The 19411-nt window shown below is 52.8% G+C and overlaps 2 protein-coding genes across 7 annotated transcripts in view; both read right to left on the minus strand.

The window, feature by feature from the left end:
• IGDCC3 (immunoglobulin superfamily DCC subclass member 3) overlaps positions 1–4965 on the minus strand; it is a 41118-nt gene extending 36153 nt beyond the window's left edge. The window contains exons 1-2 of one of the 3 annotated variants that reach the window (XM_087428527.1): positions 4661–4965; positions 2090–2395 (exon numbers count right to left, since the gene is read on the minus strand). In XM_087428527.1, coding sequence (XP_087284653.1) covers positions 2090–2395; positions 4661–4766 — 412 coding nt within the window. In that variant the 5' untranslated portion in view covers positions 4767–4965. The remainder of the gene's footprint in view (positions 1–2089; positions 2396–4660) is intronic. The other 2 variants (XM_087428525.1, XM_087428526.1) reach the window with 2 other exon arrangements.
• A 2683-nt stretch (positions 4966–7648) lies between these two features.
• The window catches only part of IGDCC4 (immunoglobulin superfamily DCC subclass member 4), a 38356-nt gene continuing 26593 nt past the window's right edge, over positions 7649–19411 (minus strand). For 3 of the 4 annotated variants that reach the window (XM_087428531.1, XM_087428530.1, XM_087428528.1), the window contains 10 exons: positions 19150–19386; positions 18890–18991; positions 16487–16670; positions 15725–15852; positions 14034–14204; positions 13646–13783; positions 12756–12861; positions 12060–12288; positions 11127–11288; positions 7649–10570 (listed from right to left, as the gene is read on the minus strand). In XM_087428531.1, the coding sequence (XP_087284657.1) occupies positions 10163–10570; positions 11127–11288; positions 12060–12288; positions 12756–12861; positions 13646–13783; positions 14034–14204; positions 15725–15852; positions 16487–16670; positions 18890–18991; positions 19150–19386 (1865 nt within the window). In that variant the 3' untranslated portion in view covers positions 7649–10162. The remainder of the gene's footprint in view (positions 10571–11126; positions 11289–12059; positions 12289–12755; positions 12862–13645; positions 13784–14033; positions 14205–15724; positions 15853–16486; positions 16671–18889; positions 18992–19149; positions 19387–19411) is intronic. The other variant, XM_087428529.1, reaches the window with a different exon arrangement.

The following is a 19411-nucleotide window of genomic DNA, read 5'->3' on the forward strand; positions in this document are numbered from 1 at the left end:
AGGGACATCAGGCTGTAAAGTGAGAAAAGGAGATCCAGCCACGTGGTTGCTTGGTATCCAAGCATTCCCCCCATGGGGCCACAAGCCTTGTCGGGGAGAGAGAGCCCACATCGGACTTCCAGTGTTTGCAGGCAAACTCCCCAGCCATCCCCGGGACCCCAAAGGATTAACCAAGCTGACCTCACTCATTGGCCCTTCCCCCAGCCAGAGCCCACAACTCAATTTCTTATATTGTTAGGAGTGTAAGGAAACCAAACATCTTGAAGGTATTACCATTTATAGAAAAGCACATTTACAATTAGCTATATATAAACACCTGGGGATTTATCTTCCACAATTCTAGGCTGTTGATGCAGGGGCCATCTATCCCTCAGCATTGACATAGGCCAGGGAAGGTATAGGAGTCATCTCCCAGGGAAGTCTCATTTCTCTCACCTGCAAATCTTCCTGGGTCCCCACCCTGCATCCATGCTTCTCTTCCTCACACCCAGCCATCTGCTCCAAGGCTGCACCAGCCTTCCCCTACACTGCCGGGAGGGCCAGGAGATGAGGGGTCGCTGAGCCAGAAATGATTCGGTCTCAAGGTCCAGGGCTGCCTCCCAGAGAGCTCCATATGAGGGCCTGGATCAGCCTTCTTTAGAACAAAGGGGCATCTTAAACTCAACGAAAGGGCTCCTGCCTCAAAACGATTCATCACTCACCAGCCGTTCAGAGCAACTGTGCAAATGCCCTCAGAGCCAGGAAGAAACTTGTCAGCGACCAGACAGGGAAGAGGCAGCGCGCCATAGGAGTTAAGCGGGAGGGTGTCAGGTTCACACCGCCTAGACTGCAGTCCTGGCTCCTCTGCTTACCAGAATGTCACTGAATCCCTCTACATCTCAGTTTTCTCATCTGTAAAAGGGGGATGATAACTGCCTAACTCCCTGGGTTGTTGTGATGACTAAATGAGAAAAATCACATAAAGCACTTAGGCAGGGTGCCCAGCATGCAGCAAGTGCTTAATAGGTATAAGCTAGAATTATTACCAACCAAAGGTAAAGCAGCCTCCTTAAAGGACACCCACCTCCAGAAGTACAGAGATATGGGATGGAGAACATTTTCCACTTGCCAAAACTTTTGCCCTTTCTCAAGAGCAGTGCTTCTCAATCATGACACACCCCCTGCCCACAGCCTGCCACTTCCTCAAGATACATAGATAATTTTGGTTTATGTAACACACTCCCACAAGTGTGCACAGATTAAACAACAACAACAACAGAATTTCTGCAGGACAGGACAGTAAAGCACCGCTATCATTTCATCACCACAATAGGCGGTCCATCAGCGCAAGCAAAGCATAATTCCAGAACTGAAATGCTCTGCCTGGCCTTTTCTCCCCCATTCAAAAAAGCACATCAGATGTCGTCACCACAATGTCCACTTTAAATATCTTAAAATTTTCTTATCAGTTATACCTCAATAAAGCTGAAATTCAAAAAAAAGAAAAAGCACATCAGCATGAGGTGAGTGGGAGTAATGTCATTACTGTAATAACCCTGAAATTATTCTACCATATTTTTTGTAAAGCAAATTTTTGACAGGCTTCAGAACATTATTACTAGTATAGTGAGGTTAAATCATACTCAAAATGTTTGAAAGTCAGCACATAATTAAAAATTGCATGTAGCCAAAATTACCCTTCAAAATTCTCTTAAATTACCCATAAAGTATGACAATTGTTTATGTTTAAACACTAGAATTGTACCCAATGGACTGGAATGCTCACAATCTACAGGCATATGGAAACTAAGACATGCTGACCCAAGAGTTGGATAAAACACTCTCTCGCTCTTGTTCTCTCTCTCTCTCTCTCCCCCCACAACAGTGTTTGGCTACATTCTTATCAAATCACATTCTAATGATTTAAATGAGTATATGATATAATCCCACCACCACAAATTACTACTGCTCTGCACCTCTCAACTGACCCATGCCGAAAAATTGGTCCTCCAGAAGTCTGAATAAATGGAACTGCTCTGCCTGTCCCCCATGCCCTAGGCTGACCCCGGATCCCCAGTCTGGGGGAAAAAAGTAAGGGGCGTCCACTTACTTGCAGCCTGGATGCGAGCCTTCCGGCTGACCACCAGCCCAAAGCGGTTCTGAGCCACACACTCATAGTCACCCTCGTCTGAAAGGCTGCCTCCTGGATCCAGCCGGAAGTGATGGATCATCAAAGACCCATTGGCCAGCACAGTGGAGTGGGTACTCTCCAGCAGCTCCACCCCATTCTTCCTCCAGGTGATTCGCACTGGAGGGGTCCCCTCCACCCTGCAGCCCAGCACTACAGGCTGCCCAGGGACTGCAACATCATCGCTTGGCTCCACAGCAAATGCCAGTTCGGCAGAGTGGCCAAGACCTGCATCAGGCAGGGGAGATGAGAGCAAAAGGAGAGGTTAGTGTGGAATGAGCAGACAGGAAGAACTCCATACACAGGGGTTCTGAGTTCCCTGGATCTGTGCACCCCATCCCCATCTTTCTGTAATGTTAATAGGAATCTCTATTACATACAGAACTTGATGCATTGCAAAGTGCTGTCCCATGCAGTATTTGACTTAATCAGCAGACCACCTCACAGAGACAGACATTATTTGTACCATTCCCTCTTTTACAGATAAGGAAACTGGAGCCCAGAGATTGTCAACCAACTTGTCCAGTGTCTCACAGTTAATAGTGGCAAACCTGGGATCCAAAAGCAAGACAGATTCCGACACAGCTGCTGCCACTTCTGTGGTCACTCTGGTCAAGCACTGAAGCCTTACAGACTTTCAGGGTGTGACCCTGGGTAAAGTATTCAACCTGTCCTGGCTTCCGGTTCCCCATTGGTTTAAATCAGGAACAATACGGCTTGTGTCATAGGGTAGTTGAAATGATTAACAGACTCAAAGGCACTATGAAAAGTTAAAAGTTCTAAGCAAATATAAAGTGAGATAGTAATAAATCATTGCTTCTTTTTGCTGGCAAAGCCATCTGAGGCCTGGTCGGATGCCTGGCAGGGAGCAGGGTGTGTGGGCCCAGTACCAGGTACAGGCTGGGCTATGGCCCAGCCCCACTGCCCCTCCCCTCGGATGCTCTGGGTTTTGGTTGTTTTCCTCTGTCATAAGGAGCGATGAGGGGTACCAAACATCAACTCAGATTTCGTAAAATTCAGGAAGCAAGGGGTTCCCAGAACGTTTACTTCCAGCAACCTCACAGCTCCTGCAGAAGAGAAATGAGCTGGAAGAGGAGGAGGGTGATCAGGGAATCGGAGAAGCCTGACAGGAAGGACAAGTGCTCCAATCCCAGGCATGATGCCAAGTCACCAACTTCTCCCACGAGCAACTTACCAGACCAGTTACAACTTCACTCCAGGAGGAATGAACCCACCTGGACTGCAAAGGCAGCCACAGACCCCTCCTCACATTTCCAGGGAACTAGCGATCCTAGGAGAAGCTGGCCCCTCCCCAACAGACCAGCGCCTTCCCTAGCTGGGGGAGATGGTGAAGTGGGTGGAGGAAAAGGACAAGGGGAGCTGGGGTTACGGGCGTTTCCCCTCACCCTCAGGGATATGTAATATTTTAAGACATTTGAGGGTCACACTCCTTCAAACCCCTACCCATCCTCCCCATGTCCTGCGTTTCAGCTGCCTCAGCCCCTAAACCAACCCCGCTACAGTATAGCAAGTGGGGGATAAAATTTCTCCTAGAAACGGACGCGATATCCTGCTTCTCCGCAGCCGGGAGGAGAGAGAACACGGCCCCGGGTGAGCGTCCGCTGAGAACTTGGGGTGGGAGGGGAAGGGACTAGGTTTGCGCCCGTCTCCCGTGGGATGGGCCCATTACAGACACTAAGGGAACAGGGCGGTGGTGACGGAGCTCTGGGCAGCACAGCGGCAGACCCCCGAGCCTGGGGCAGGGACGCTCTGCATGTGCACACTCTGGGGAAGGGCGGGCACGTGGGCATTCCTGCCCCTCGTTCGCTCTCGGACGGCTTCTCTTCCCCCTCCTCAGCTCGCCGGGTATCTCTCGAGTCTCCCCCTCCCCACGAGGGGCACGCCAGGAATCTTCCTCCTCCTCTTCCTCGGTCTCCCCTGCGCACTCCGGCTCCAAACCCAGGACGTGCTCTCTCTGCCCAGCGCAGCCCTCTCGGTCCCGGCCTCCGTCCCCCAGTCTGCTGTCTCCTGCCTCGGCCGCCTCGGGCTACTCTGTGCCCACCGCCGGGCTCCGCGCACCCCAGCTCGCCCCTCTCAGACGGGACTCAGCCCTGCGGTCTCCCCTAGCTCGTTTCCACCTCTCCCCAACTCCAGCCCGCCCGCCTAGCCCCTGATTTGCCGCGCTCCTTGCCCCTCGGTCCGGGCTCCGGGTCCTGCCCTGAGTCCTGGAGCCGCAGCGGACTGAGCCCCGGTCTCTCCTCCGGGGATACTTGGCATCCCCCTGCCGCCCCCAGCAGCCCGGCCTCGGTGCCCTCTCCCCGGGCTCCGCCCCGTCCCGCTCGGCTCCCCTTCTCGGGCAAGTCCCTCCCGCCCGGGGTCCGCCTGTAGCTCCGCGCCGCTCTCCCCAGGTCCTCCCCTCGCGCCCGCCTACTCCCTTCTCGCCCTTCCCCGGGCTCGGTCTGCACCGCCCGGGTCGCGGGCGCCCTCGCTCACCATCGCTCGGCGCGGGCAGCAACAGCGGCAGCAGCAGCGGCAGCAAGAGCCGGAGCCGGCGCGGCGCGGGCGGGCGGCGCGGGGGCACGGCGCGCGGAGCAGCCATGGGGCTCTTGGTCCGCTCGGCTCGGCGACGCGCGGCTCCGGGGCCTCTCGCGGCTCACAGCGTTCCGCGGGGCCGGCGCCGGGGCCGCGGCCGGGGATCCGGCCGGGGCCGAGCCCGGGCGGCTGGGGGCTGGGGCCACATGCCTGCCTAGGAGCACCGGGGGCGCAGGAGGAGCGCCGCTTGCGCCATCTTGCACCCTCCCCGGCGATCTGTCAGCCTTGCCTGGAGTGCGCGCTCCGCACTCGCACTGCCCGCGCCCGCCCCGCCCCGCCCTCCTCCCTCCGCCTGCCGCCCCCCTTCCCTCCCCTCCCGGTCCCCTCCCCCAGCCCCCTCTCCCTGGAGGCCCGGTCTGGGGAACAAAAGAGCCGGCGAGCGCTTTAAGCGGCCGGACATTCCCGGCTGCGCAGCGGACGCGCCCCCTGCGCTTTGAACTGCGGCTGGAGCGGCTGGCGCCGTCCCGGGCTGCAGCCCCGTACCCCCTCCCCGCGGGCCAGCCCCGGCCTCGGGTGCTGGGGAAGTGGAGACCCAGCGGACTCTGGAGTGGGTCCGGGCTGCAGAGAAACACGGAAAGCTGCGGGATTTGCTCTGACCCATTCTTTCTGCTACGCCCTCCTCCACTGTGTCCAAGTCTATATTTTCGAGATAATTCCCTAAAAAAAAAAGGCTGCACAAAGTTGTCAAAGATTCAGTTTTCCACGGGTTTCTGGTCCTTCCACCCAAAGGCTAGGACGTTTAGCTGCAAGACTGGACTCTCTAGACTGAAGAGTTCTGGCGTTTGGGTGGACGGGAGGTGAGAGGGGTGGGAAGGCAGCTTCCTCCAGAGCCCCGGGGAGAGCAGACCCAACAGGACAATGAGAACGTTCGAGTATCCCGCGTTCCGATCCCAGTTCTGCCTGCTGTCTAGCCCAGCCAACCCAGGGAAGTCACTCTCTGAGCTCATCTGAAAGATAAAGATAATCATTTCTCTCCACTCAACCTCTAGAGACCTTTAAACGACCCAAGTCCTGGCAAATGACCTGGTAACTGGAAAAGCATATTGAAAGTTAAAATTCCCAATAACATTTCTATGCCACAAAGAAGACTCTCGATGGTTCATGTGAGAGAACATATAAGGAGACAACATATGTCCCACCTGGGAACGTTATAGAAGATAGGCACGCCTCTTTGGAGGTACATATCCAGGCTAGCCCTCGGACATGTTGAATGTGGGCCACTCACTATTAAATGATCTACTGAGTCCAGCATGATGGGCTAGTCCATCAAAATAATTGAGCGTCTACTAAGTTCTGGGAGCAGGAGATTTAAAGGTGGTAGTCTCTGCCTCACTCAGCTATTTGCTCCTCTGGTGTTGGATGGCAGAGGAATAACTAAGTCTCTCTTTTGATACCAACTCTGGGATCAGGAGTGTTAACCATACATAAAACTAAGTTTGGTGCAGATGAGAAAAGAAGTGCAGTCCTTCAGAAATCAGATAAGTTTACTAATAATGGGGTTTGTGCAGCCTAGGGACTCCTTTCTCTGTAGTAGTAATTGGAAAATGAGCCTGCAAGGCAGGACTTGAGACATATGAGTGAGCAGTGGAAGGTAATGGAGAAATTCAGAGTCAGGGGACCCCAGCATGCAAAAGCCCCAAACTGATTTCCTTGTGAGGAAGGGCAGGAATGGCCTCTACTGGCCATAGGAAAGGGTGCTCCCGGGGCCCAAAGTCCTGGAACTCCCTCCTGCATGGCTTGAATTCTCAACAACCCCTTCCTGGCTTGTCCTAGATCAGGAGAGGTCAAATTGGTGTCCTGAGTTGCTGTCGTTTTAAATTCACTCTTTGACAAGTGTTTAATTCTTCTTTATCACAACCTTTGGTCTGAGAGTGATATGCAAATAATGGCTATTCTGCTGCATGCAAAATATGCAGTATCTCTCCCTATGATCTGTCAATTAAGTCGGGTCTGGCCCACCAACCACTTGGGGGGTGGTCCTGGGCAGGGCAGCCTCTGGCTCTCGGTTCCTTTCAGTAGAAAAGCAATGCATGGTCCATGCTCTGTAAACATCTTAGCAGAACAGCTGCCCACTCTGATCTTGAGATGTGTGTGGGGTGTGAGTGTGGAGTTCTGTGTGTGACTGTGTGCCCATGCTTGAGTTAAGGCACACAAGGGTGTTTGTGAAGGTGAGTGTGCACGTGTGGGTCTCTGAGCTTGCAGGTGCAGTGCCCATACATGTGAATGTGCAGCCATGAACAATTTTACAGACCAGAGTTATACAGAAGAATAGTTTTGAGCCCAAATCTCTGGAGTTGTTTGTTCAATCCTTCCTTGCACACAAGAAAGCTCAAAAACTGTGTGCCCAGATGGAGAGAGATCCCCAGAGAGCCTAAAAGAGTGCCATCAAAGAAATCATCTTTCCAGGGGTCGGCCCTGTGGCTTAGCGGTTAAGTGCACGCGCTCCGCTACTGGCGGCCCAGGGTTCGGATCCCGGGCGCGCACCGACGCACTGCTTCTTTGGCCATGCTGAGGCCGCGTCCCACATACAGCAACTAGAAGGATGTGCAGCTATGACACACAACTATCTACTGGGGCTTTGGGGGAAAAAAAGGAGGAGGATTGGCAATAGATGTTAGCTCAGAGCCAGTCTTCATCAGCAAAAAGAGGAGGATTAGCATGGATGTTAGCTCAGGGCTGATCTTCCTCACACACAAAAAAATCATCTTCCCTAAGTTTTAGTCTTTTTCCTAAGTGCCTGTTGAGGGAGGAAGCTGGTTCAGTTCTTTCCCATGACCACCTGCTCTCTATCCTCAAAAACCAACATTTCCCATCCTGGTAGGAAATACATTCTCTAGGGCAGAAAGGCCGAGGAAATTCTAGTCATGGGTTCCAAAAGAGAATTCCACATTTTCGGAAAATAGTTTATTAGTCCATTATAGGGCCAGATACATGATCAATGCCTTGGCTTAACACTAAAGAATATCATATTTGTATAGAGGAAAAAATAATTAAATAATATAGCATAAACTAAATACAGACAAATAAATGAGCAGGCACCGATTACACTTGTCATGCATCAAGAAAAGGAAGGTTTTTAAATGAGACTCAAAAAACGTAAGGCAACGATGGTAGGTGACAAAGGGATTAATACCCTGTAAAAGGCCAATAGACTCTTTTCTAATAAAAATACTGCTACAAAGACACAAACCTAACACTTCCAAATTACCCAGAGCCCAAATCATATATAATGTTAGTGAGTAATGGCCACTTTCTTATCAACTGTGAGTTACAGGCAGATACCAGATTTATTACTTATTTGCTTTTGAGAAACAATTTTCCACCCAACCTAATGGGTTATAAATTGTCTCATTTGCAGCTATTTAATTTAAACCAGAACCTCAGTGCCTGTTAAACAAGAACATGAAAAATGACTATGTGGTGTAATGCTAAGAGCCTACTATGAAAACAGCCATTTAATTCAGGGCAGTTTTTTTCCTTTAGAAAAAAAATCAAACCAGAAAAATAAAACGAGGCTTTTGACCTTCAGAGCAATGATGAAACATATACAGTGGTGTTAGCCACAGCAACGCTGAATGCTACAGAAGAGTACAAGTGACAGTTCTGTCCTTAACGAGATACAAAACCAACATTAATAATCTTTAGTGTTATAGGCTGGCTGAAGGAGGGGGAGGGGAGGAGACGTAGGTCCGGATGTCAAAAGTGAGTGACATCCGAGTGTAATAAACACAGATGCCGAAAGGGTCTGAGGAAGCTGCAACTCCGCTGAGAGACAGTTCACCATATGAAAAAAAAAAAAGGGAAAGATAGACTGGTTATTTCTAATTTGGCCCAGAAGCCAGAGTTAACCCTTGATGTGCCGATCAGTTAAAAAGATGGCATTTAGGGAGAAAAGACCCCACATTCCATGCTCCTAGGAGAGGCTGAGGTGCAAAATCAAATAAATGACATTGTTTTCTCTACACAGGAAATAGAAGTCAAGCTTGTCCTTGTGTGGCACGTCAACAGAAAATGACTTCAGGATTGAATTTAAAGAAAAAACAAAATGAAATGAGCCAACGACCCTTGTCCTTTGCAAAGACCTCCCTTCCAGCACCCAGAAGACGAGATTCCTCTCACCCCCACCCCATCAGCTCATGTTCAAGGAGCACAGAGTAGGAAGTAGCTGGGCTGTGGCACCCCTAATTCCCACTCCCCTTCTCCCCAGTTAGCTTCAGCCGGGAAGGAAGGTCCCAAACCCCTCCATCCAGCAAACCTGCCTCCCTGCACAGAAGGGAGGGAGGAATTTTATCCTGAGCCTCTGGGTCACATTCCCCTTTCCCTGTCTCAAAAATCTCATGTGACTTGGATTCGTCACCTCCAAGGAGAACATTCCTATCTCAGTCCCAGGGAGAAAGATGCAAGGGAAGCTGGAAGGTCTTTTCTAAACTTGCACTGGGGGTAGGCAGTCTGCTGGGGAGGGGGCAGAAGAGGCACAGAGAGAAGAGGGGGCAGGAAGATGATGGTGAAGTGAACAGCGGACATGGGAGCCACGGCCGCCTCCTGGAAGCAGACATGAGGTAGCCATGTTGTTAGGGAAGGACGCAGAGACTGAACCCAGGCAGGAGAACCACAAGACAGTGGGGGAGAGGTGTGAGAGACAGCAGAGACAGAGAAACAGCGGACAGGACAGGAAAGAGTATCAGGGAGGGGGAGACGGGCTCTGGAATTGGGAGAACAAGTTAATTGGGAGATAGACCAGTAGAGTAGTGAAGGGAAGGGGAGGAGGGGAGAGCAAGAGAAAGCAGACTTTCAAAACCAGGCACTTCCCAAATTACAAAGTGAAATGCAGAGTTGCTCTGAGGGGAGCCAGAGTCACCCTCTCAATTTGGGCAATGGGGATATGGGAGATGGGAGATGATGCAACTAAAACTTAGGCATTCAGAGCCTACTTGCACTCAGCCCAGCCAGACAGGAAAGTGGGCTGGGGCTGTCTTCGTAGACAGGGCATTGGAGACACTCTCAGAGTGTGTAATAAAAGGTGGGTGATGGAGGTGGGGGTCCCACAGGGCTGGGAACTGACCACTCTGGGGCACTGTCCTGACCTGGAGGATCAATGAGGCTGTAGTGACCACTGCCTGGAGTAACGTTTTCCAGCTCATCAACCAGCACACACACATGTGTTTCACACATGTGTATATCACGTACAGCTGTGCCTCACACGTCTCTCACATAGCACATGTGTCACAGAGTATGGGGGAGAGTGAATAATCCATTTCTTCCTCTCCCCTCAGCCAGAGCACCCTAGGAGGCTCCAAATGGCTTGATGATGTTCAGTATCTGCAGGCACACACGTGTACATGCATGGCCGCACGTGTCATGTGATCCATACCAGCCTGCCCCAAACCATACCCTCTGGGAGAGCTAAGCAGAGGAGACTGGGGCTCTTGGCAGCCCTGGGCTGGCTCCTAGAGGGCAAGGGGCCTTTGGCTGGCAGCTGTTCCCAGGGGCCTCCTCCAGAGCCTCACTGGGCTGGAGGTCTGGGTAGGGGCAAGAAGCATTGGCTGCCTCTGGCAGGCAGGTAAGTCTGTCTGGCCCAGTGGTTGCTTGCCCACACCCTCCCAGCTCCCTGTCCAGCCAGTCTGCCCCCTGCCCTAGATCCACAACACCCGAAGTGAGGTCAGGAGACTCCAAAGGCAGGGGATCCCCAGGTTCCAGGTCTTGGAGGTGGAGGTCAGGGTTCCCTGCGGATGCACTGAAGTCAGAGTGGACAATGACTTCAGCCTCCACCTGGTTCCTGCAGGCTGGGGGCGGCTTTTTCCTCCCATTGCCCTGGTCAGAGCAGAGAACACAACGACAAGGTGACCATCACTGAGAGTAATCATCAGAAGAATGACCAATACACTTGAGGTGAAGAGAAACTGACCCCTCCCACCCCCAGCCCCACAGTGTATATCACATGGGAGTTGGTAAAGGAAGCACAGGGACTGTCCTTCAAGAGATGGTGATCAGACCCATGGGAAGGCAGGGAAAAATGGAATTCTACCCATTCGCCCTTGCCCAGGAGTTCCAGAAGTATCAGACACAGTCAGTGCCTCAGTGAAGAGGAAGGGCTGAATGCACTCAGATGGGGCTCACCCTCAGATCCATGGTAATTCTGCTGTAACTCACTTAGATCCAGGTTGAAGAGGGTCTGTCCCCAACCCAGGTGAAACACAGATGCCTGCAAACTGGCCTGCCCTCCCCCCACTCACCTTTAGAGGCTCCAGGGGTCTCCTGGCTAGACTCCTATCCCCAGGGAAATTACCATCAGGGGTCTCCAGAGAACTCACTACTTGCTCTTCACAAGCATGGGGACCCTTCTCTCCTTTCCTCGCAGGACACTGACCTTTATGGCATCATACACCAGAGCCTGCAGCAACAGCGTCTGCCCAGTTCCCGCAGGGGGCAGCAGGGCCCGGGTCAGAGAAGGCATGGGGCCTGCCTGGGGCAGCTCACAGCCTGCCCAGGAGCCTGCCCAGATCGGCCCACCTGGCTGAGCCCAGGAGATCTGCACAGGGGACAGAAGCAGGAGCTCTGAGGAGTTGGCTAGGAGAAGGAAGCATGAGAGGGGGCGGTGGGTAGAGCCCTCTCCACAGACTCTTGGCCCTCTTGCTTTCTCTCTCCCCAAGGCTGTGGGGAGGAGCACAGAATGAGCTGAGAGTCTAGGGGTAAATTTGAGGATGGAGAAGTCTTCCCGAAGAAAAGCCTAATACCAAATGCTCTGGAAAAGCCCAGAGGTTTCCAAACCAGGCAGGGTCTCCTTCACCACAGAGGCAGGCAAGGGTGAGGGAGGAGGACTCAGGGGTTTGAGCATGCTGGTCAGAGAAGGGCGGGATGAGCCACCACTGCCAGCATGGAGGGGACCTGCCCTACGTGGGCCCACCTTACCCGCGTCCCAGTCCCACTTGGCCACAGCCAAGCTGCCCAGCGAGGGCCAGGTCTTAGTGGTCTCCCTAGCTCCCAGGATGAGGAGGGATCTGGGTGTTCTGGCCACCCTGAGTCACCTGCAAACAGCCCTTCAGGGGTGCTCCCCTCCTTCCGTGAGAACCAGGCTGACCTATTCTGCCAGAGATGGAGGCCCATCTGCTTCCCTGCCCTGCCAACCCTTTCACAGAGGAGGCAGAGAGTGCCTTTTCTTCTGCAGCTGCCCTGGGGAAGGGGAGGGGGAGGGGGGATGACTCTCACAGGGTCACATGTTGTGCTCTCACACCCCCTGGTGTCCTGTTTGGGAATGAGCCACAGTGTGGGCCGCCTTGACCTACCCAGGCTCCAAGCTCACCTTTCTCTTAGAGTGACCCCGGCAGTCCGAAACGCCACCACCCATAAGGCTGTGCACTTCAGCTCTGTCTTCAATGTCTGAGGGCAGGGGGGACCAGTCTTGGGGATGAGGGTGCACAAGGGACTCCAGTTCATGGGTAGCTGGGGGACTAGGGGGGCCAAGGCGGGCTCGGGAGTACAACGCAGGGTTCCCAGCGGTGGCCGTGGAGGACAGGCCTGGGAGGGCCTCCCTGGAAGGGAAGATGGAGAACAGGCACAGTGGTCAAAGAGTGAGGGGTGGGGGCAGGACTGGGATCTAGGCCAGCCTATGTCCCTGGGCAGGTTCCTGCCCATCCCTGGGACTTGGTTTCCTGGTCTGTGCAATGAGTAAGAAACTCCGTTCAAAACAACTGTGACTGCAAATGGGACCCTTCCTCCCTTGGCTCCAGACATCTGGAGATTTGGGGTCCTTCATTCCAAGATGCTGGTAGCTACATAGGAAGGGGCAGAAAGGCAGCTCTGCCTCTGCCTGCCCTCCTTGAGAGGGTAGGTTGAGGGCTCCCTAAACCCACCCCTAATCCCTTCATCCCAGAGTCCTAACTTTAATGGGGCTTCTTGGGGGTGCCTACAGCAAGTCATGGCCACTCTCCTTGCTCTCTCATCTCTGCAGCCCTCCTGGAAATCTCTCCTCCGCGGTCAGACTGGCTCCTTTGCCCACCTGTGGGGGCCACGGCGCAGGCCAGCACACATGCAAGCCAGGAGGCAGAGAAGGCCCAGGCAGACGCCCACGATGATGCCCGTGACTGAGTGCACGTCCAAGGAGTCTGGTGAGGGAGGGAGAGAGAGGGGACAGAACAGGTCAGGGACAGGAGAAGGCTCAGGGTTCATAGATCAGGACTTCTTGTGGCTTCCTCAGGAGACCACTAGCCTGAGTCTCATCCTTTGGACACTTGAAATCTTCTGATGCAAGGAGAGGAGGGTCCCACAGCCTCACAGGGACCACCACTACCTCTCTCTCCAACTGTCCTCCCCACCAGACATCTGGAAGTTGTGGTCCCTCCCCCTCAACCTGGCCTGTCAGTGAAACACACCTCTTGCCTGCCCAGCCTTTGTCCGTGGTTTCATGGGTGTGCAACAAGTGCAGTCACACAGGGCCCACGTTTAGAATGGCTCCGTGCTTGGTTTAATGCTCTGCTACCACCATCTTGAAATTCTTCCTAATTTTTTAATAAAGGGTCCCACATTTTCACTTCACACTAGGCCCTGCAAATTGCGTAGTCAGTCTGCTGTACACCTCCACTCCATAAAGCTCATTGCCTCTCCAAGCCAATCCCCCAATCAAAGAAATCTCCCAAAGACACCAAGCCAGTCTCTGATAAACCTGACTTCTTAACCGAACCACCACTGAACCACACCCATTTCCCCTTCAAATTTGACCTCTCCACACCAAACCAGGAGGGCAGCCATCCAAAACAATGAAGGTGTAGTCATGCCCAGAGGCAGGGCCTTGGAAGAGATGACTTTAAGGTTAGAAGTCAACCCCAGGGGACTCTGGAGGCCTTGGGCTGCCCCAGCATGGCCCCCACTCCTCCCTTCCTGCCCTCTTACCTGAGAGCTTCTCCTGGAGGGTGATCACATCCTGCAGGCCAGAGAAGGGCCCTGGCCCAACCTCTGTGCGCGCCCCCATCTTGAAGAAGTACCTAGTGTCGCTCTCGAGCCCGTGCACCTCAGCACTGAAGATGTTCCCTGGGGCAAGGGGAGAAGGGAGAGCAGGGTTGGTGGACTGGCTGGGGGGTGACGCCAGGATAGGCTGGGAGGCAGGACTGAGAAAGCTTGCTCCTCCCACTCAGGCAGCAGCTTCTGCCTGCTCCTCCTAGAAACCCCTAGAATAAATCTCAGCAGCACTCTCACTACTAACCCAGCGACTGGAGAGGGTGGGAAGTGGGGAGCGGGTGGGGAAGCTCTTGCTCAGATGCCCTGGGGTGGGAGCTCTCACCCTCTGTGGTAAGCAGAGTCCACTGGTGCTCGGGCTGGGTGTGGTTGTTGCTGTACAGGATCAGATACTCCACGATCTCGCCATTGGGCTCCGTGGGGGGGCACCAGTGCAGCCGAACAGTGGACGGTGTCAGGGGGCTCAGGCGCAGGTCGGATGGGGGTGTCGAGGGCCCTGGGGTATGGGGGAGGAGATGGAGAGAGGCAAGGTCACTGAGAGCCCCGGCTCTGGGGGCGGTTGGGATGAGGACATGGCCTCCCTTCTTCCTCCTTCACTGGAACAAACCACAAACCACAAAGCAAAATGAGGTCTGGTCTCTAACTGGGGAATTTCTGGAAAACAGTTGGGAAGGGGGGCTTCACCCCCATTCCTCCCCTTCCAGAAACTCTTCTCCACTCCTCGGAGCAGAGCTTCTTACTTCCACACCCAAATACTTCCAAGGGTTGAGAAGATTTTCTGGTGTTCTAGGGACCTGGGGGCATAGCTCAAAATTTTTTGGAAGGCTTACATTTCATTTTAAACTCTCCTACTATGTTTGCCATCTAGTCCAGGGTAAAGTTTAATATAAAAATAGTGTTTAAAATTATTTATCATTTAAGCTTCCTAACTCTCCTTCCACCCCAAATCTTCAAGTCAACTTGGCTGATGCCCTGAGCAGCCTTTGTCCGTGTCTGCCCCTGGCACAGGGCCTACAGGTCACGGGAACCCCAGTGTGAGAAGTACCACCTTAGAAGACTTTGCTTTGTTTTTAGAGAAGCAGCTGAGCCTGGGGGACGGGGGCGAATGAGGAAGGGTGAGAAGTAGGGACACAAGGTGGCTGGGGAGTTGAGAAGGGACAGAGATTTGGGGGCTCAGGTCTTCAAGGCCTGACAGAGGGTGGGATGGGGACCAGGGCTCTAAGGTGGAACAGAGGCACAGCATCACGGGCTGGCAGAACGCTCTCTGACCCTAGATGACTCTCCACTTCTCAGGCTCCAGTTTCTCCACCTGCAAATGGAGGAAACATCCCCCCTCTGCAGCGTGGTCAGTTTCACTGGGGATCCAAAGTCATAAAGTCTCTCTTGAGAAAACTTCAGGTCCCCCTGAACTCCATATGCAGTTTAAGACCATAATAACTGAGGTCACGGGTGGGTGACAAACAATTTGTAAGCCGTTTTTTAAAAAGCAAATTCGTGAGAGTGGAGGGCCCCCACACCCCACCCACACACGTCTTCCTATTTCAGATCCTGGGACAACGGTCTTCTGTCCATGGGAAGGTGAACAGTCTTAGGGCCAGGAGAACTGAGGAGTCTCTGCTGTAAGAATAAAAGTTCATTTGTCTTAGAATGCCATTTCTAGAGGGTTCCAGAGTCACAGATTTGCAGAGTTTACAGATGAGGACAGAGACGCCCCGTGGGCCAGCGGCAGGATGGGGACCCGAATGCAGAATCCAGGATGCCTGCTTCCTTGACCTGGCCCCTCCTCACCAGCTCAGTGAGGTCTTGGCACAGCCTCTTAAAAGAAGCCACTCCTCTAAATCTTATGTTATTATGTTTATGAGTAAATGACCAGCACAGGACTGGCCTATGTAAATGCAAAGCGAATGACAGACGCTTATGGGGTTCTGAGGGACATTTTAGAAAAGAGTGCTGCTGGGGCAAGAATGAGTTGGGTAAAAGACAGATTGGTGGCCAGAGGGCCGAGGGGCCACTCACGGTCAGGCAGGGTGGAGCGCTCCACCACGGAGCCGAAAGGCCCATCCATGTCCACGCCGTGGGACTGTACGGCAAACTCGTATTTGGTGAACGGCTTCAGCCCGCCAATGAGGATGTCTTCTCCAGAGCTGCCAAGGCAAGAAATGTGACTAGTGCCCTCAAACACACCCTTCTAGCACGGCAGGCCCCTCCACATCTACTCCCCTACCCCCAGCCACAGCCCCAGGCTCTACCCTGGGAAGGGAATCTGCTCCCTGCATGGGGGCCGCTAACACCACCCAGAGGACCTACAGAGGGGTGTGGATGTACATTGCTCCCAAAGTATCATGTTTAATCTCCAAGCCAGTCCCCCTCCTCCACGAAACCTTCCTGGATTAATCCAAGTCATTCTCCACCCAAGGAACCGTCTCTGATACACCTTTTCCTTGACTTCTTGTCTCCCCATCCAACTGGGGGCCCTCTCAGGACAGCAGCTAGGCTGCTGTCCCATCATATTGGGAGCCCTCTGAGATTGAACAAGTAGGTCAGTCTGTCCTGCATCACGTTCCTAAGAGTTGAGTACAAGGCTCTGTTGTAAGGGGATAGGATCAGATGGACTCTCCTTCTCCCTCTGTCACAACAGGTCATCAGAACCCCAGTGGAACAGGTGAGCCATGAAATGTTCCTGAACCCCTAGGGTCCCTCTCCTCATCACCATCTGCTGCCTTCTTCCCCCTCCTTCCGCTCTTCCTCCCCCTCACAGCGTTAGCCCCTCTTCCCCACCTGGTGTAATAGGTGACCAGGGAGGCGTTCCTGAGCCCCCAGGGACTAAAGCGCACAGTGTAGTTGACAATCTTGACTGTGGTGAAGTCTGGCTTTTTCCACCGAAGCCAAATGGATGTGGAGCTGTTTGACTCTGCGTGGACATGGGCGGGGGGCAACGGTGGCCCCCTCTGGATGGGCAGATCTGGAAGGTGAAAATTAGAGTGTGGGAAGGGAGGGAGGACGCTCATCCCTAAATATGTATAGGTTTACAGTTCCCAGGGCACTTTCTTTTACCCTCTCTCTCTCTCTTTTTCTTTTTTTTTTGTAAGGAAGATTGGCCCTGAGCTAACCTCTGTCAATCTTCCTCTTTTTGCTGAGGAAGATTAGCCGTGAGCTAACATCTGTGCCTATCTTCCTCATTTTGTATATGGGATGCCGCCATAGCATGGCTTGATGAGCCGTGCTTCGGTTCATGCCCGGGGTCCAAACCTGAGAACCACAGGCCGCCAAAGCGGAGTGCACAAACTTCACTATGCCACCAGGCCGGCCCCCTACCCTCTCTCTTTTGATCCTGTGAGTTGAGTAGCATCATTCTCACTTCACAGATGAGGAAACTGAGGCTCCAAAGAATTTAAGTGATTTTTGCCAAGGTCATACATATAGCAGACTGTGGGACACTAGCATGTAAGAATGTAATAAAGAGAGGCAGAAATCAGGGCAATTAAGAGCACAGATTCCGGAGCCATGCTGCCTTGGTTCAAATTCCAGCTCTGCTACTTACTAGCTGCAAGAATTGTAAGTAAATGGAGAATTTACTTAACCTCTCTAAGCCTCCATTCCCCATTCTGTCAGTGGGGCTGATAATAGTCCTTGTCTCATAGGGTTGTTATGAGGATTAAGTTAGTTAACATTTGTAAACTATATAGAAAAGTGTCTGGCATATTGTTATGAACTGAATGTCTGTGTCACCCCAAAGTTCATGTGTTGAAATCTGAACATATAGTGGAGCCCTCATGAATGGGATTAGTGCCTGGTTTCATCCATTTCGGCTGCTATGACAAAGTACCATATACACGGTGGCTTATAAACAAACATTTATTTCTCACAGTTCTGGAGTCTGGAGTCTGAGATCAGGGTACCAGTACGGTCAAGTTCTAGCAAGAGCCCTCTTCCGAGTTACAGACTGCCCACTTCGCACTAAACAGTCACATGGAGGAGAACAGAGAGAAAGCCAGCTCTCTCGTGACTCCTATAAGGGCAGTAATCCCATTAATGAGGGCTCCACCCTCAGGACCTCATCTAATCCTAATTCTCTCCTAATACATCACATTGGAAGGAAGGATTTCAACATATGAATCTGGGGGGGACACAAACTTTCAGTCCATAACATTGCCCTTAAAGAAGAGACCCCAGAGAGCTCTCCAGCCCCCCTTCTGCCATGTGAGGACCCAGCGAGAAGATGGCCTATGGTCTATGAACCAGGAAGGGGGCCCTCACCAGAGACTAACTCTGCTGGCACCTTGATCTTGGACTTTCCAGCCTCCAGAACTGTGAGAAATGAATGTTGGTTGTTTAAGCCACCCAGTCTATGGTATTTTTGTTATAGCAGCCTGAACCAAGACATACATAGTAAGTACTATAGGATGATAAGTGTTTATTACATAAACATAAAATAAAATAAAGTCCATGAGAGCAGGTACCTTATTTGAGTCGTTCATCACTAAATTCCCAGAACAGAGCTGGCACATAGTAGACATTCAGTAAAAGATTTGCTGAAGGAACAAACTGGAATTAGAACCCAGGTTTCCTGGCTCCCGGTTGAGTGCTCCTTCCACTAAACCACATGACTGAAAATCAGCCTGGGAAGTTAGGGGTGAGGGAGTGTCATGATGGGCAACTGAGGCATCTAGCACAGGGCCAGGAGGCAATGCACTGCAGGGGAAAGACTTCTGCTGGGAGCTAGGAGTCTTGGTTCTAGTCTAGGCTCCGTGAGACCTTGGATGAGTCCCTTTACTTCTCTGAGCCTCAGTTTCCTCATGGGCCACATAGGGATACTCCCCCTGCCTAGAGTGGAGGGATAATCAGATGGACAGTGTGATATAAGTGGATGTGTTTTAAAAGTCGTTTAAAGGTCAAACGTGGGGTCAGGAGTCACTGATCAACCATGAGGTTTCTCTTTGTCCAATCCTTCAAAATTAGCACTGCCCATGCATGATGAAAATACAGTAGCAGGCCTAAAGACAGTGCACACACTGGAGCCTCTTTCTACGACAGAGGCTGTCTGGAGCTAGAAGAGGACCCCTGAGCCTAGGAGAACGGGTTTGGGGATGGCTGAGGCTACCAGATGGCCTGACCATCAGGGCTGGCCCAGAGGAAAGGGAAAGGAAGCCACACACAGACCCCTCACCTGAGCCCCCTCACCTGGTGTGGGAGCCTTCTCCGTTTTGCCCTTCCACACTGCTGCATAGCCGTCCTCATGTTTGTTGAATGCCACAAGCTTCACCTCATACAGCCGGCCAGGGACTAGGAAGGTCAGGGGGTGTCACTCACTGGCTAGAGGGACCTCTGGGGTCACTCTCTCATCCTCAGAGAGAATTCCATCTCCCAACTCCCGCATCCAACTTGTCCACTCCCCCAATGAAGCTATGTCCATCTCACTCCCTCCCCCTAGCCCACCTCACCTAGCTGGGTCAGCTCATACTGCTTCACTTTCTTCTTGAGCCGGACAGGCCCCACATCCCAAGCCTGGTCTCCACGGCCCCCTGGGGGGCTCTCACCATCGGCCTCCTCCTCAGCCCCCACCTCCCGCCAGTACAGTTTATAGCCAGAGATCTGGGCGGGGTGAGGGGGTGGCTGCCACGACACGACCAGGGACTCCATCCTTGCCCGTACCTTCAACTCTGCAGGGGCAAAAGGGACTAGGGGCAGAGGAGAGGGATGGGA

This window comes from Ceratotherium simum, chromosome 3 (assembly GCF_057802395.1).
Source record: "Ceratotherium simum simum isolate JZ-2026a chromosome 3, ASM5780239v1, whole genome shotgun sequence".
Taxonomy (NCBI): Eukaryota; Metazoa; Chordata; class Mammalia; order Perissodactyla; family Rhinocerotidae; genus Ceratotherium; species Ceratotherium simum.